The 17,791-nt window shown below is 39.7% G+C and overlaps 1 protein-coding gene across 5 annotated transcripts in view; it reads left to right on the top strand.

Moving 5' to 3' along the window:
- Window positions 1-17,791, top strand: part of ralgps2 (Ral GEF with PH domain and SH3 binding motif 2) — a 197,616-nt gene that overhangs the window by 85,077 nt on the left and 94,748 nt on the right. For all 5 annotated transcript variants that reach the window (XM_007259487.4, XM_007259485.4, XM_022664788.2 and 2 more), the window contains 3 exons: window positions 4,579-4,662; window positions 16,147-16,236; window positions 16,348-16,440. In XM_007259487.4, the coding sequence (XP_007259549.2) occupies window positions 4,579-4,662; window positions 16,147-16,236; window positions 16,348-16,440 (267 nt within the window). The remainder of the gene's footprint in view (window positions 1-4,578; window positions 4,663-16,146; window positions 16,237-16,347; window positions 16,441-17,791) is intronic.

The following is a 17,791-nucleotide window of genomic DNA, read 5'->3' as shown; positions in this document are numbered from 1 at the left end:
AACACAATAATTAACCAGCAGCTAGGTTGCTGAACTTTGAGATTAAGATTGGGTCTTAGTGTGCTTCACAATTTGCCTTCAGTACTGGTAAAAAATAAATAAATAAATAAAAATAAAAATCTCCCAGAAATGTATCTATTGTGTTAATGCAGCATAGATAATGCTTTAGATGCTGCAGACAGACTGGGAGGTTTGGAAGCAAATGAATCCGTTGGGTAAGGCCTTGTGTCGGTGTGTGGGGTGCAGAATTGATGTCGACTGCCTCTCTGTGGGTGTGGAGTCTTGTCCTTGCTTCAGCGATGGCACACGCTGTGTCCCACGCTGTCCTGCTGGCTCTGTGATGACTTGATTGACAGTTTATAATTAGCTGTAGCTGACTAGCCCCCTGCAGCTCTGTGGGCTCTGTGTGTAAGTGTGTGTGTGTGTGTGTATGTGTGGGAGAGTTAAAGAGAAAGAGAGGTTTCTGGAAGTGCCATTAGTTAAGGCTCATCTGTTAGGAAAAACTTAGCTCTTTGTCAAGAATGATTTCTTTGGCCTGCAGGATGGCGCTGGGGACACATGGCAACCCACACACTCAATCAGAGGTGCGCGGGTGGGTGCGCGTGGGTCCCATTCACATCTGTGTTTGTGTGTGTGTGTGTTGCTATGCTGCAGTCTCTGTTGGCAAGTTGCTGACTCATTTTTATGTCTCTGAGTGTGTGTTTGGCTTTGTCTTGGTGAGTAAGGTATGTCTCTAGTCTTGACTGCACGTGTGTGTGTGTGTGTGTGTGTGTTTGCGTGGCGCTGTGACTACCTGGTGGTCGCTGTTGTGACCAGTCACAGCTGTACGTGTGTGTGGTTCATCACTCTGGGGGGAATATTTCAGCCTGCCTCTTATTACCCAATAGCTGCAGGACGTGTGTGTGTGTGTGTGTGTGTGTGTGTGTGTGAGAAGGAGCATACACATTTTAACCACAGTGACCACTAATGTTTTTAACATATGCTCAAATGGAAAAAGGTTTCTAATGTTTCTGAAATATTTAATGCTGGTAATGTTTGAACCTCACTGTTATTTAAAGAAGTAGTGTTTGGTATGTTTTTGCACTTTTTTTTTTTTTTTTTTACTTAAATCTTATGTAAAAACATGCAGAAATGAGCTTGAGAGTATCAGAAGTATAAGGGACATTTTTGTGTTTTATTGTGCCAGTTTTTTGCTTGGATTTGTTTGATTGTATCTCTTCCACTGGGGCCTAAGTTGACCACATTGTTTTAAGGTTTAAGTGTCCATAAAATAAACAAGTTGTGTAGAGGTGTAAAGATGATGAGTGGGAGACAGGTTCTTTCAGTTCCAGCAGTTGCTGAGGTGATCTCTCCATCTTATGACCTCCAAACAATCTGCTGGCTTAATGCAACGATATGCAAACCTTTACCTTCTATACAATAACAGCAGAATCATTGTTGATGCCCCACTGACCTGAAAAATGAATGAGACAAAATATATGTATATTAAGACATACAGGGTTTGGTCAATGAAACTGAAACCCCTGGTTTTAGACCACAATAATTTATTGTCCTGACAGACAGTTCTGGTGGAAACAGGAGAGTTGAGGTGCACATTAAATTCTGCCGTGATTTGGGCAGCTGTGGTTTTATGTGTTTTGGATACAATCCAGGTTAGCACCCGAACATCCCTTTCAGACAGCTTCCTCTTATAGTGTCCACAGTTAATCCCGTTGGATGTAGTTGGTCCTTCTTGGTGCTACACTGACATTACCCTGCATACCGTGGCTCTTGATACATCACAAAGACTTGTCTTGGTTACAGATGCGCCAGCAAGACGTGCACCAACAATTTGTCCTCTTTTGAACTCTGGTATGTAACCCATAATGTTGTGTGCATTGCAGTATTTTGAGCAAAACTGTGCTCTTACCCTGCTAATCGAACCTTCACACTCTGTTTTTACTGGTGCAATGGGCAATTAATGAAGTTTGGCCACCAATTTAGCCAGTTAAACCTCCCACACTAAAATAACAGGTGTTTCAATTTCAATGTCTAACCCCTGTATATGCTTATATTAAGCAAGGAAATCTGCCAATATGGTAAGCAAATTTTCCTTAGTAAGAATTCCTAAACTAAGTAATCTCAATTTCAAAATGAATGAAGTAGTACTTTGCAGACAATGATCAGAATCAATTGACTGGAGACTTCTTTTAAATAGTGAAATTAGTGAAAATTCGAAGTGAGACTAGTTTAATATAATTATTATTATACAATAAGCACAATAATATTACATTTATGATGATTAGTAAGATACAAAATCTTATCAGAGAACATGACTTGAAATTACATAATTTCTCTTGATAAGATTTAGTGCTTTTTTTAAGTGTAAGAGGAAATTAATAGTGAGAATAGTATCTCTATATCGTTTCTACTCTGCCCTCGCCATGCTGCTTAACTGCACTATATGAAAAAGTGAGGCAAAGCTTGTGAGAACTCTTAATTCAAGTCATAAGTCATATTTATAAGATATTCTGCAATATTACTCTATCACAGGGGTGCTCTTTCCTGGTCCCACAGATCTACCACCTTGGAGATTTCAAATCTGGCATAACTGAGTCTTAAATGACTTAAGTTGTGTGAGATCATGAGAATCTACCACATCAGTCCACATGCTTCATCAACCTACAACTTAAAAAAGTGTAAATGAGCCTTAAAGACAAGTGCTTGACTGCACCCTGTAGTTAATGTATTTATACTTGTAATGAGGATTTTTTTTTTAAACACACAAACAGTATTACATGGTGGAAACATCTGTAGCATAAATATAGCATAAAGACCTGCTGATGAAAACAAATAGTGTGTTTGAGAAGATGACCATCTTTAGTATATTATATTTAAGAAATATGTGGTTGTCATAATTGCAAAGTGTTACACTGCATCAAAGAGAATGTCTAGTTTAGATTTTGTAGATCTACAACATTTGCATATTTAAAGCAACATTTTTTTTATTGTTTTTTTTTTAACAAACTTAAGTAAAAAATTAACAACAATTTAGTACAAAAGAGACAATGCAGCATAAGCAGATAAAGATAAAAAGCATCTTAGTCACACCAAATAAGGAGAGAGAGAGAAAAAAAAAAGGATGTACAAGGTGAGTGTCTAATTAAAGCAACATTTATGTAGCATTTTATCCTAAAAAGAACAGCTACAAAACCTGTGTATATAATATGTGGGTTGCATGAGACCTGCCTTTTTAGAAATGTTAGTCCACGTAGTTCGCTTAGTTCAGGTATTAGTACTGTATCTCTCAGCTTGCCCATTCATATGCACATTCACAGCTGTCCATGAGGGGGAGCTCAAAGCATGATTTGTATTTACTGTAGTGTTGTAAGTGTGAGTTACACTCCACAGCTGTAGGGGGTGCTCAGGAGCAAAAAAAAATACTGATTATCTCACAATGCTGCTTTAAATCTGAAACTGTTTGACTTTCAAGGTTTCATTTAAAACTTTAACAACAAATATGATGATTTACACATTTTCAAATATGAAAAATATTTGAATAAGGATTAAGTCTCAGTGGCTTCCCATGCTACTGCAGTGCTCAGCTTTCGCTGTTTAAGTTTGCTGCTTTTGTTACATGGTGTTATTATAGTACACACAAACATCATCAAGCCAGCTAATCGTTGATTACTCTTTGCAGCCCTGTTTTAGTTGTCATGTTGTAATTTTTGATTATCATTATCTCAACTCTATTTTCACCTTCAAGAATCCTTGCAGTTGAGTTTTCTTGAAGCTCTGATGCTTTGGCACTGGATTCCAGGATGAACCTATTTGTTTAGCAGCTGTAGAACAGTACATGGCGAGGGTCCGTGCCTGGGGGGGGGGTTAGTGCTTGTATGAGTTTTGCAGTCTGTCAGGGTCAAACGCTGCTTTGGAAACAACAGGAGCTGTGGTGGCAACCGTCACTTAGAGACTTTTTTTATGTTTTTTTTTTATAAATGCAGCTGATTTATGCTTGTATTTCTAATTTAGTAACTTGTAAGCGACACAGCTTGCACAATGTGTGTTTTTCCTTTCCTTTAGGTGACATGCAGCCTACAAGGCGATACGGTTTCATTCGAATTCTGCTCGTGCCAAAATGCAACTCGGGGAACTTTTTTAATTTATAACCCCCCTTTTTCTTTTTCTCTTTCTCTCTCTGGCTCGCTCGCGCTGCTTTTACTCGCCCTGCAGGATGTTTTAGTGCCTGTGGCTGCGCTCATATCCTGTTCATCACACGTTTCTTGTTTGTTTGTTTGTGTGTTTACACAATTGGGTAATCATCTCATTACTTGGTGGGTTAAAACAGTCCGGCTTGTTTTGAAGATGAAAGCGGGTGGAGTGCTTCCTTCACTCTGCTTCGCTCTGTTGGCATGCAGTCATTTCCTTTTACTTTCTGTGCTCTTCCACAATAGCCTCTTAATTTGGATCCATTTGGCGTCTGTAGGGAAATAGTGTATGTTTCATCAGGTGCGCGTGTTTGTGTTGTGTGCCGTTAGGTTTCTTCCGCTGCAGAGTGTGATGATGATGCTCACTTTCTCTGTTTCTTCTCTTTCTCAGGAACTCTCGAGTTGTGGCTGGAACAAGAAAGAGAAGCACAGTTCAGCTCCTAATGCCGTGGCCTTCACACGCAGGTTCAACCAGGTAACACACACACACACATATATACACACACACACCCACACCCACAGTCTGTTTTTCGAAGACTTTTCCCTTGCATAACTCAAGGCCAGACAGACCGGAGTTAGGGGGCTTTTTTGGTTATTCATCGTCTTGGCGGGGGAATGATCGGAAAATGACGTCACCTCCAGTCTGTTCAGTTTTCAGACCCTGGCTCCTCTCAGCGCTAACACACTGAAACTGCTGTAAGAACATGCCGATAAGTCACAGTAGCTGAGGGTGAAGAGGACGGAATAGAGTAGAATAGGGCTAGTGAGGAAACTGCGCCCCAGCTGCGGTGGCAGGTAATGAGGACAGGTTGTAACAGCTCATCTCTTATATATCATGTCCTCAAATCAACTTCTCTGTCAGCGTGAACCTGCTCTGTCTTATTAATAATCAGAGCACACAAACTATCGCTTTTCCCCTCTTTTTGTTGGATTGTTTGCTGTGTGTGTATGTATTCATTGTCCACAGAGGGACAGCTATTAATAAAACATCTATTTACTGACGCATAGTACATTGTGCCAAACTCAGCTTTGGCCTCAATAATGATGTGCCAGTTTTCTTTTCCGTACGAGAGTTAGCACATTGTAAACCTTCTTTAGCCCAAAGGTGGTTTAAACACCTGAAAGGTGGGAGTAATGACACAACAAGGTGATTTACTTGGAGCCGGGCTTCCATTTACCACACATTTAGAAAATGAAAATATACCCACTGTGAATTTCAAACACTGTTGTTCCTTTATTAAAAAAAAAAAATAAAAAAAAAATAAAAAAATTCTAAACAGTGCTGTAGAAAAGTCCAATTCCAAAACATCTTGATATGTACTCTTCCCAATGTTACCATACACCCAGCTCTTCAAAGAAAGTCTTTCTCCTAGTCCAGGGGTGTCCAAACTTTTTTTGTTGGGGGCCAGAAGGAGAAAGTGAAGTCACGGGCCACAGACTCTGTAATAAAACAAATAATGAAATATACCACTTTAAATAATACATTTTTCCTGATTATTTAATTTACACACCATTGTATAGACTTACTGTCTTTATCTTTGACAGTGTTGTGTAAACTAAGATTTTTCAAATTGATGTTTAATTTCGTGATGTCTCTTAATATTAAACTCCTTAATTACGGCACCTTTTAGTCTCTTTGGCCCGTTTTTCTGAGCTAGAAATGTGCACGCTCTCCGCTTTTAGACTCTTTTGCTCCTTTTTTCTGCGCTAGAAATGCGCACCCTCTCCGCTTTTAGACTCTTTGGCCCGTTTCTGACACCTAGCGTTCAAACTTTGAATCTCACATTATAAAAACCTGATTAACAGCGGGCCAATTTTCATTCTATTTCTAAAATACCTCGCGGGCCGCTCCAAAAAAGGAAACTGGCCGCAAATGGCCCGCGGGCCGTAGTTTGGACACCCCTGTCCTAGTGGTTTGGGGTTGCTTGTGGAGTGTCACACATAGACTCTGGTTAAGCGAGCATATGTTGACCAGGAGCTAGGCTAAAAGCTAACCCAGCCAACTGTTTCAGTTTCTTTAGTCTTTAGCTGGCTAACTGCTTATTACACCTAGAAGGCACCAAGAGGGTAGCAAAGTTCTTACATAATAAGCATATAGAATTTTTATTTTTTTTTTATGTTAAGGTGATATAAAAACAAAGCTACAATAAGCTATGCTGCTACATGGCTCATATGAGCCCTGGTAGTGATTAAGCCATCCAACTTTCTTTTAAAAAAGAAAGTTGGCATATTTCATTCTATGGCAAAATGACAGGGTTGTAAATAGGAGGGAAAAAAACACATTTGGGCATTTTTCACCACATACTGTTCACATACTGTTTATACATCAAATAATGACTTAAAATACTCAATTAATGCATTTTTTGTGGCACTTTTAAACAACTTGGCTAATCAGATTTCATAAGATTATTTTTTATTACATTACCGTATTTTTCGGACTATAAGGCGCACCGTATTATAAGACGCACTATCAAAGAACGCCTATTTTCTGCTATTTTTCCATACATAGGGCGCATCGCATTATAAGGCGCGTTAAGTGACACTAGAAAGGGTGCCTATATCAAAGTGAACAGGGGTGGCGCCATGTTTCCCTTCCCCCACCGGGGGTGGTCGCTTGCCGGTGGAGCGTCTCAGTATACAAAATATAGCTCTTTCAAAGTCAAACGAGTGCTGGATATTAATCTACACAGATTCCTCTCCTGAAAACTGTTTATTTGGGTGAGTAACGTGCTTCAGTTTATTTACAGTAAGCTTAGATTTCCAGATGTCCACTAAGGCTTGCTGCACCAGCGTTAGCATAGCTATCCGCTAGCACGCTAGCTAGTCACCTAAACTAGTAAAGTTAACCCAAACTTAAACGACAGCGTTACACTGAGTAATCCTGCGTGTTCTGGTAAGACAGTGAGATATTAGCTAGCGATTCGTCCCCCGTAGCTTGTTTTAACACGGTAAACAAGCAGATTACAGGCTGATAAAACTCACCTCTGAGAGAGTTAGCGCTTAGCATCTAGCTAATGCTAGCCAGGCAAAGCAGCACAGACTTACAGGCCGATAACTCACCTCTGAACGGTGAACGCTTAGCGATTAGCATCTAACTCTAATAATACTGCTCCAGCAGTATTAAAAGTGCTAAATTTAGAAAATACTGATCTCTGAACAGTGAAAAAGCTAGCTAGCTAAGCGGTTAGCATCTAGCTAATGCTATTTATTGCTGCTCCAGCCTCGGAGCGGCACGGCTCTGCACGGAGTGTGTGTTTACTGCTCCTTACACCTGACGGGTAAAATTTAGATAATACTGATCTCTGAACAGTGAATAAGCTAGCTAATGCTATTTGCTGCTCCAGCCTCGGAGCTGCACGGCTCTGGACTCTGTATAGCACTGAAACTCTGTATAACGCTGCACGGAGTGTGTGTTTACTGCTCCTTACAACCTGACGAGTAAAATTTAGATAATACTGATCTCAGTGAATAAGCTAGCTAGCTTAGCGGTTAGCATCTAGCTAATGCTATTGCTGCTCAGCCTCGGAGCTGCACGGCTCTGGACTCTGTATAGCACTGAAACTCTGTATAACGCTGCACGGAGTGTGTGTTTACTGCTCCTTACAACCTGACGAGTAAAATTTAGATAATACTGATCTCAGTGAATAAGCTAGCTAGCTTAGCGGTTAGCATCTAGCTAATGCTATTGCTGCTCAGCCTCGGAGCTGCACGGCTCTGGACTCTGTATAGCACTGAAACTCTGTATAACGCTGCACGGAGTGTGTGTTTACTGCTCCTTACAACCTGACGAGTAAAATCCATACAAAAGGCGCACCGTATTATAAGAAGCACTGTCAATTTTTGTGAAAATTAAAAGTTTTTAAGTGCGCCTTATAGTCCGAAAAATACGGTAGTCTAAATATCTATGGACAGTAAGTAAGTATGCATATCCACAATAATAATAGTTGAAAGTATTAACTATACACAGGGCAGTCATTGTTGTATGGATCTTCCTTGACTGCTATGTTTCTAGATTGCTATGTTTAAAAGAAGCATAGCATTGTACTTCTATCTCATTACAATAAAACCATCTTATATAACTACAATTTTGCTATGGTGAAACTGTTTATGTCCTGGCAAATCAGTGGGTCTGTTTACTTATGCTCAACCCAAAGTCCAACTACGAGGCCTGCCATTGGCTCATGAGTTGCTGAGTGCTTTAATTTTTTATTAGCATACTATTGAAAAGTCTACATGAAGGCGTGTGTGTTATGAGAACAGACTGGGTTGTGCTATTCATAAATAATACTGTATATGAGAACACAAGCTCATGTTTCCATGTACAGGAGCAGATCCATCAACTGCACTCAAATCTCAGCTTCATTTCATGTTGTAGGACAATGGTGAGCTGTAATTGGTGCTTGGTTTGATATAGCTTTGATGAATAAGAGGCACTGTGAGTTCAGGCTTGGCCCTCTGTAATGAATGAGAATGCCTGACTGTGGAATTTGTGCAGAGCGTCTTGTGGAAAGATTCTCTCATGGGCAGCTACATCTCAGCCCCAATGCTCATTCAAGATGTTTTTCTCCCCATCTCTTCATTTCTCTCTCTCTCTCTTTGTCTCTCTTTCTCTAACTCACACACACACACACACACACACACACACACACACACACAGAGTTTGCATGCCAACATAAATGTGCTGTAATGGTGTTGCTTAGAAAAGTGAGAACAGAAGGTCCTGAACATGAGCTGGAGCCGTTTGACGTAGAGCGGTGCAGAAATGACCCAGGGAGAGCGATGGAGCCGACCTGTCCGACGCCTCTCGTGTGTTTGTGTGTAGGCAAGTGAGACAGAGTAAATGTGCTTGAACGCGTGTTAATAACACAGCCTGCTGCTGAACCGGAGGTTCAGAGGAACGGTGATGGAGTCTGTTATGTAACAGTTCATGTCTAACATGGGCTGCATTCCTGCTTTCTGCTTTCCTCTCCTCTCTGCTTCATTTCACATCACTTAATTTAACGCTGGGCACAGTAAAGAGGTGTAGAGCAAAGGATTTTATATGAAATTATTATATTATTATATATCTGGTCAGTAAAACAGATCAAAGGTCAGCAGAGCAGTGTTCCCATTTTGTAATGGGTTTTCCAAACCAAAAAAAAGTACAAAGAGCCGTCCAGCTGGTAGCCTGTCTACCAAAACCACACAAAACCACACAAACCCGTTTTTACTCTTGACTTTTTTTTGCCATAAATATATACAAAAAAAATACTCTCCAAGTTTGTGATTAATGTCCGGATCAGACTACACGATTTTAGCCCTATTTTGACCCGATTTTGTCGGCGCCGACAAATTGCCTGCTTCGGATCCGAATTTCAGTGTTTGAGCGACAAAGGTCCGCGTAGTGTGACACAGTCAAAGAGCAATAATTTGACTTGAGCGATGCCGTCGGAGCATCCTAAGAAAGACTAGCATGTCTGAAATTTTTTTTTTATTTTATCGCCTAGTTTGACATGCTCCGCGACGTGCTCCCTGACTCTGACCAATAGGAAGACAGCGTTCTGTCGTGCACAGATATAACCATGGGAAAAGAAAGCCGGGCGGTGCTCCTGCAGTTTTCTGGACCAGCGAAACAGAAAATAATCTACTTCATCCATGAGATTCTGTTTACAGGCACTGGAACCTAAGTGGCTACATCTTTCCTATACCTCAAGTTCTCTCTGGAGTACAAAAAGCATGTAATGTCCATTTGGGTCACCCAGAAACGAGCCCACAGTCGCTTTTCCCTCGTTTTTTAGTTTTTCGAGCACAAAAGCGCTTCCATCACGCAAAGGGCTTCTGTAGCCGTGCTTGTTAGATTCTATGCTTCACATTGTTTGATTCTATGCCACAAAACGAAAATAACTAATTAATCTGACATAGTGAACATCGTGAGGGACAAAAATATTGTGAAGTCTGAGCTTAGCATAACAGGCATGTGTTCTATGTCCACTTTCTTCTATTTGATTGACGTTGAACAGAAACTAGTACCATTACATGTCTCTTCAGATAAGAGCTTACAGCTTCTGTTTACAGAGCTAGTTAATTTTCGCTATCTTGTGTAAGTAACTAGGTTTAAATCGGATCTCCGGTTGATTTTGAGTTTTACCAAGACCTTAAATATACACTAGCGAAACACGATTTGTCAAGGCAGCACAACTCATCGGATTTTATGATATAGAGCGGAGTCTGGAGCTTCGATGTGGTGAAACTGCCCAAGCACGGAATCACAAGTCTGAGATAAGAGTTTAGTAGTGTAAGTTAAGCTGAAAGAAACGTTATCAATGCCACGGGTAGAAAAGGACTAAGAGAAATAGGTAACCACTCCACTCAACCGCTAAATGAGTCCAAATAAGTCATAAATGAACAAGCACACCCTGTCAAAATAAATTGTACATACAAACGAAGCAGTAGCACAAACCACAGTCATACTAGGAGAGGTGTGTGTGTGTGCATGTTTGTGTTTTTATTACTTATTGATCCATCATTGCATTACTGGGCTTAGGGTTCTGGCTCAGTATGTTGTTGGCACCTTCTGTGCTCAAGTCTGTAGCCCTGTATCCCTGCATGCACACACACACACACACACACACTTCTTTCAACAACTGTTCAAGCACACCCTCATTTAGTCTCAGCATCTCTCTCTCTCTCACACTCACACACACATACTCTTTGGATTATTCAGGGACAGATGTTAGAAATTAGAAGCACATCTGGTTATCTTTTCCAGGGGTTATTTGCACGAGGAGTGTTGGCTGAATACTGAGACGCTCGTTTTTTTCAGTCCCTCTTTTTCCTCTGTTTTTTTTTTTTTCTTTTTTTACTTCCATGAAATTGGGGACAGTGTGCATATTCAAAAATGTCGTAATGTCCAGTAATAGCTAAAGTGTGGATTACATGAACATTACTGGTTTTGTGTGAGAAAGAGAGAATGTGGGTTTGTCTCTGTCCTCCCTTCTGTACAGACTCTGTTTTTTTGTTGTTGTTTTTTAATTGTATTGGGTTTTTTTTTATTGCATAAATGTACTGGTGCTGTTTGGGAAGTGCTAGTATTTAGTGTAGTGAGGATTTGCTGAAGTTTGATAGAGTTCAGTATAACAGCAGGGGGGAGCTGTTGATTGGTTTACGTTTGATCAGCAACACCTGGGCAGCATGTAAAGGCATTGTAATAAAATAACTGAATCAAATTGCTGTGTAATCTGTTTAATTAATTCATTACTTTCTTTGTGAAAGTTCATCTTTATTTAAACATTAATACACGACAGGGAGTGCTATAACGTGCACATAATGTGCACAGCAGTAGTGCCAATATGATCGTTATAGCAAGAACCTCTAGTGTATTATTGCGATTATACCACAGTTCCATTATCACTGTTAAATGAAAGATTTTGTGTTAAAGAGGACAAAAAAAAATATGATCTGTTTGGTTAGAAACACTCCACGTGTTAAAATAGTTCCATAGCTGCTCTGCTTGTAGCTGCACTGTAAGCTCTGCATTATCAGCCATTTCAGTCAAAATTGTGGAAATCTAAGCTTACTGTAAATAAACGTAAGCGCTTTACTCGCTAAAGTGTTTTTAGGAGAGAAATCTGTGTAGATTAAAGTCCAGCGCTCGTTTAACTTTGAAAGAATGTTTTTTTTTTTTTTTTTTTAAGAATTTAAGTTTTGTTTACTTCGCACCCACCCAGCGGCAAGACCTGCGAAATTACAAGAGTCCACGTTATGTTAAGCTTAAATATATATATATATATTTACTGAAAAATATATACACTTAAGCTTTTATTTTAATAATAACAACTTCTAACCTGATATTGGTGGCTGATAATGTGTGTAATTATGCGTATTTTTGAAACACTGGGCTTATTTATTTTTGTGGATCGAGTCTTTGCCTGCGCCTCCTATTGGAGACATGGCGTTTCTGCAGTGTCTTTATAGGATCCAGCGCCTCTCAGTGGTGTTTAATGATATCGCATTTGGTTTGTATTTGGATTGTAAGTGCTGCATCATTGCTAGGTTTACCTGTATTTGGTGGAGTAATACTTCTAGCTAATTCTAGCTTCTGTTACAGTGCATTATCGGCTAATAATGTCACCAATAAAATGCCTCTGAACCAATCAAATTGCAGGGTCAGAAGTAACTGTGGTATAATAAGTGTTAATTGAATTGTTTGGCTAAGCACTCAAACATCCCTCACACAAAACACCATAATGCTTAGAATAACCAAACATGTTAAAGCAGCAAAAATAAAAAAAGTAAAAAATACAAATGTAAAACTTTTATTTAAGAGCCAATTGATAAAAGCTTTAACGAGAATTAATTCTGGAAATATCTGCTTACAGTGCTAAAATATTTGCACTATATGGACAAAAGTATTGGGATAAACCTATTTCTAAATTATTGAATTTAGGTGTTCTATTCAGTCTCATTGCCAAAGGGTACTTGATGTACATTCACTTCCACTGTACCCTGGAACTATGGAGTGACTAATAACACTTCTCTGTTAATAATTCTATAGATAAGTGAAGCGTTGGTGAATGCCAGGAGAACATTTGCCTTTTTGACTCAATTGTGCCACTGTAAAGTTTGGTAGAGGAGGGATAATGGACTTAATAGTGTGTTTGTAAATCAGGGCTTGGCTTTGTATGCCCCTGACTTTGTGTAAACAAATCAGAGTAGATCTTTCTCTGTTTCAGCATGCCTGTTCTCCAGTACACAAATCAAGCTCTATAAAGGCGTGGCTAGAGAGGTTTGGAGTCGAAGATCCATATTACTGGCCCACACAGGGCTCTGACCACAACCCCATCATACATGTTTGTGATGAACTAGAGCAGAGATGGTGAGCCAGAACTTCTTATCCAACATCCGTGCTTCACTTCACAAATGCTCTTCTGGACGAATGGGCAAAACTTCCCACAGACACACTGAATATTGAAAAATGCCTTCCCAGAAGAGTGGGCTCTATCAGAGCTATGGATTTAGAATAGAATGTCATAAAAGCTTATATAGGTGTAATGTGATACTGGTCCATATAGTGTGTATAATAGATTGTTGATAAGTTAACAGTAAAACTCCAACGAGTGAAACAGTGCAAAAGAAATATTGCTTGTGCAATGATCATACATGACTGTGTGGATTTAAAGAAAACATTGCATAGATTGAAAAACAGATTTCCCAGATTGTTAACTTTACACCACTAACACACTATCAATGAATATCTATTTTCTGGACAATTTTCTGGACATTAGGTGCATTAGGCACATTATGCATCACTAACAAGGATGCCTACATCAAAGTGAGTAAGGGTGTCGCCATGTTTCCTTTCTAATGGGAAAGCGCCTAAGGAAACAAAACTGTAATTCTTAAAAAAAAAATTTTTTTTCTTCTTTCAAGTCAAATCAGCTCTGTGTGTAAATCTACACAGATTTCTATACTGGAAACTGTTTATTTGGGTGAGTAAAGTGCTTCCGTTTATTTACAGTAAGCTTAGAATTATGGTATTTTGTCCAAGGGTGAGTGATTGCCACGGTTAGCAGCATAGCCAGCTGCAGTTAGCAGTGCTAGCCAGTCCCAGTTAGCAGCTCTAGCCAGCTGTGGCTAGCAATATAGCCAGCTGCGATTAGCAGAGCTAGCCAGTCCCGGTTAGCAGTGCTAGCCTGCTGCGGTTAGCAGTGCTAGCCAGCCCCAGTTAGCAGAGCTAGCCAGCTGTGGTTAGCAGTGCTAGCCAGCCCCAGTTAGCAGAGCTAGCCAGCTGTGGTTAGCAGTGCTAGCCAGCCCCGGTTAGCAGTGCTAGCCAGCCCCGGTTAGCAGTGCTAGCCAGCCCCGGTTAGCAGTGCTAGCCAGCCCCGGTTAGCAGACTTAGCCAGTCCCAGTTAACAGAGCTAGCCAGCCCCAGTCAGCAGAGCTAGCCAGCCCCAGTCAGCAGAGCTAGCCAGCCCCAGTTAGCAGAGCTAGCCAGCCCCAGTTAGCAGACCTAGCCAGTCCCAGTTAACAGTGCTAGCCAGCCCCAGTTAGCAGACCTAGCCAGCCCCAGTTAGCAGACCTAGCCAGCCCCAGTCAGCAGAGCTAGCCAGCCCCAGTCAGCAGAGCTAGCCAGCCCCAGTTAGCAGACCTAGCCAGTCCCAGTTAGCAGACCTAGCCAGTCCCAGTTAGCAGACCTAGCCAGCCCCTGTTAGCAGAGCTAGCCAGTCCCAGTTAGCAGAGCTAGCCAGTCCTGGTTAGCAGCACTGGCCAGCACCGATTAGCAGCGCTAACTCCCTTATACTCTAGACTTCAGCAGAGTGGATTTACTGCTTCTTACAACCTGACCGGTAAAATTCAAAATATTTAAAGACAATTTCATGATGCACCATATTTATCACAACATTTTGACATGCTAACAATGCATTTAGTAACAGCAGATTTTACAAATACTTCTTAAGTGCTCTCTATCTAATTAACCAGGACTTTTTACACTCATTGTAATGAAATGTGCAGTTGATTAGTGTTCTTTAAGCACTGACAATATTCACAATTTTTTCAACAAAGTTTGTTTATCACAATAAGAAACTTTAAATCATATGATGTTAGTCATAGTGTTAAATTGCCCACATCTGCTGTAAAGTACTATAAAAAAAACTAACCAAAACTGCTGATTTCATTTACTGCAGCTAGAGGAACTTTGACAGTTTTTCTGCAGGGGCTCTAATGCTGGGTGTGTGTGTGCATGCATATGTTTGTGTGATATGAAGTTAAGCTCTTTATTTTGGAGTTGGACGCTGAACACTTTTTCCATTGTGCGACACTTTCTCTCCGGAGGCTTTGATTTGGAGTCCAATAGATTTATTCATTTTCTCTTTCCAGTAGCAAAAACAAAGGACCCTTTGGTGCGCAGCAACTAAAGGACTGCAGCAAAAGTGATTAGATAAGCTAGCGTGAGGCTGCTGAGAGCAGAACTAGGGGAATCTTCACTGCTTTCTTCTGAAAGATTGAATTTATGCTGATAGATATCAGTCATCATTGAATGAACGTTCTGCCGTTGCTGGTGTGGTTCAATATAAAGCTGCAGACGGGTTTGATGAGAAATGAGAAGAACGTGTGAATTCACTGTTTTTGATCTAAGTACTAAAACCTTGAGTATTGCTTGGTGCTGATATCTGATGTTTTTTTTTGTTTTTTTTTCAGCTTTAGTCTGAACTATTTTAGGCAAAACTCTTCAATAAAGATCGTCCATCCAAAATACAATGCTGTTTAAAAATTTGAGGAAACCGGTTGCCTTAAAAAAGTTAAGTAATGAAAACTTAAGTTAGCGTAACTTAGAACATAAAGTTATTACAGCTAAAGGGGAAGTTGATTTGACTTTTTTATTTGTGTTGTATTGTAAGACCAGATAAGTTGAATTTACTTATCTTTTTTAAGGCAGCTGGTTTGCTCAATTTTTTAAAGTAATGGGGAATGAAAACTTGAGTTAGCATAAAAAAAAAAAAAAAAATTACAACTAAAGGGGGATTTATTTTTAAGGTAGCCCAGGGGGAATCACTACACACTGGCGGTGAGTGTTAGTCAGAAACTGTTGGACACACCCATTATGCAAATAGATTGTGACAGAAGCCAATGGAAAAGAAGCTGCCAATGGTAACAGACTAAACTTAGTTATTATAAGTTGGTTCAACTCAAAGATCTCAGTTTGAATGTATATACGTGCCCTAAAAGGTTCAACTAACTCAAAATAGTTGAGTATTGTTTAGAAATATCCAATTTGATGTAAAACAGAGTTAAATCAGTTCAAACAACGTCTTCTGCCTCAATGTAGACTTATAAATAGCATGACCTACAAATAAATGAGTGTTGAGATAAGATCAGTGCTGTTTTAGGTATCAATTGATTAGTAATATGAATGAAAAAATAGGATAGATTTGTATGCTAATATTTGTATTCTAATGTTTGTTTGTATGTGTTTGTGTAGGTGAGTTTCTGGGTGGTGCGGGAGATTCTTCATGCACAAACTCTGAAGATCCGAGCTGAAGTTTTAAGTCACTACATCAGAACAGCCAAGGTAATCTTCATTAACAGTTTTAAATAACATTTATTAATATAGGAAGTTAAAATATGTTCAGTTTGGATTTATAATGTGTGTTTACTCTGTCTTCTTTTTCTGATTGTACAGAAACTGTGTGATATGAATAATCTCCATGCGGTGATGGCTGTAGTGTCTGGCCTACAGAGCGCTCCCATCTTCAGACTGACCAAGACGTGGGCAGTGAGTATCTGTCTCTGTTCTCTGTTACATGTTTGCATACTTAAGTTATAGTTGTGTCATAGGAACAAAAGCCATAAACAGACAGAAAAATGCCATTAGGTTCTCTATTATGTCCTAAACACATTTTTTTCCCCCCACTCATTATTCCTGATCCAATACTTTGGCAATGCAGTAAAAATAGAACACATCCAAGTCGTCCATTAGGGTTTATTTGATTTTTTTAAATCATTTTATTACAAAAATTTGTAAATCATCGAAGCTGCCAGATTTTAACCTTTTATTAATGGCTTTTTAAGTATAAATTAAGAAAAAAGACACTCTCTTTCATTAGCAAATGTAGCTGCTTTAAGGTGCATACTATGCTGTCTTGTTTGATTTTATGCAAATAGGTTGTATAATCTCTATAGAAATCACTGGCTTTATTAAGTCCTGTGGAGGTTATCATACCCAGTGGCAAACATTATCTACAGGGGTGTAGTGTCACCAGCAATGCTGTGTAACAGTGAAACTGTGTTTTCTGGAATGCCAGAGCTACATCCATCTTTGGGATTCAATCTGGAGTGCCAGCTAGACACCTTTTGATTTCCCTTGCTGACTTTTACTTCAGTGTATTTGTCCGGTAAGCCGTAAGCTGTTTTCGAGGTGTCGACATGGAACCCTAGGCCTCTACGGAAATGCTGTGCTTGTATGTTGCTTTTGATTCCACTTATTTTTTTCCACATAGCCTCTGTTTCTTTTTTATTTGTTGGAAAGAATGACTCAACTCTGTTTGCATCAGTTGTGTGGCTTTCTTGTCTCATTTTAATACTCGCATCACCTTTGCAAATAGTACTGTGTGAAATGACTTCAAAATAATATCACAATTAATTACATTTTTTTACCTCACAATTGATGAATAATCTTTTTTTTTTTTTCATTTTTAATACCTAATTTTTATTTTTTTAATTTTTTTTTTGTAAGTTGTTCAGTTGGTTCTGTATTTGAGATTTATTCCATGTCTGTTTCAGCCTGGATGAGGCAGAGTAGCATCACAGCATGCTCGGAGGAAAGCACAGTGACTTTGTTCTGATACATCAGCTCACAGACGCCTAGTGCTGAGTGACATCACCTTGAGAGTGATGTGGGAGAGAGCGCGTCTATCCACCCATGGAAAGCATGTCCATTTTTGTAATTTTCAAGCAGCATGACCGCGATTCGAACCAGCGATCTTCTGATTATAGTGGCGGCACCTTAGTCCCCTGGACCACTTAGAGTCCCCAGTAATATGTTATTAAGTTAACAGTGCATGTTCACACAGCGGAGAAAGTTTTAATGTAGCAAAAACGTGAGCTACATGTCGGTTTTGATTTTT

Source organism: Astyanax mexicanus, chromosome 1, assembly GCF_023375975.1.
Source record: "Astyanax mexicanus isolate ESR-SI-001 chromosome 1, AstMex3_surface, whole genome shotgun sequence".
NCBI classification, from domain to species: Eukaryota; Metazoa; Chordata; class Actinopteri; order Characiformes; family Acestrorhamphidae; genus Astyanax; species Astyanax mexicanus.
The sequence above is the reverse complement of the archived record's forward strand: the minus strand, read 5'-3'. Positions and strand labels throughout refer to the sequence as shown.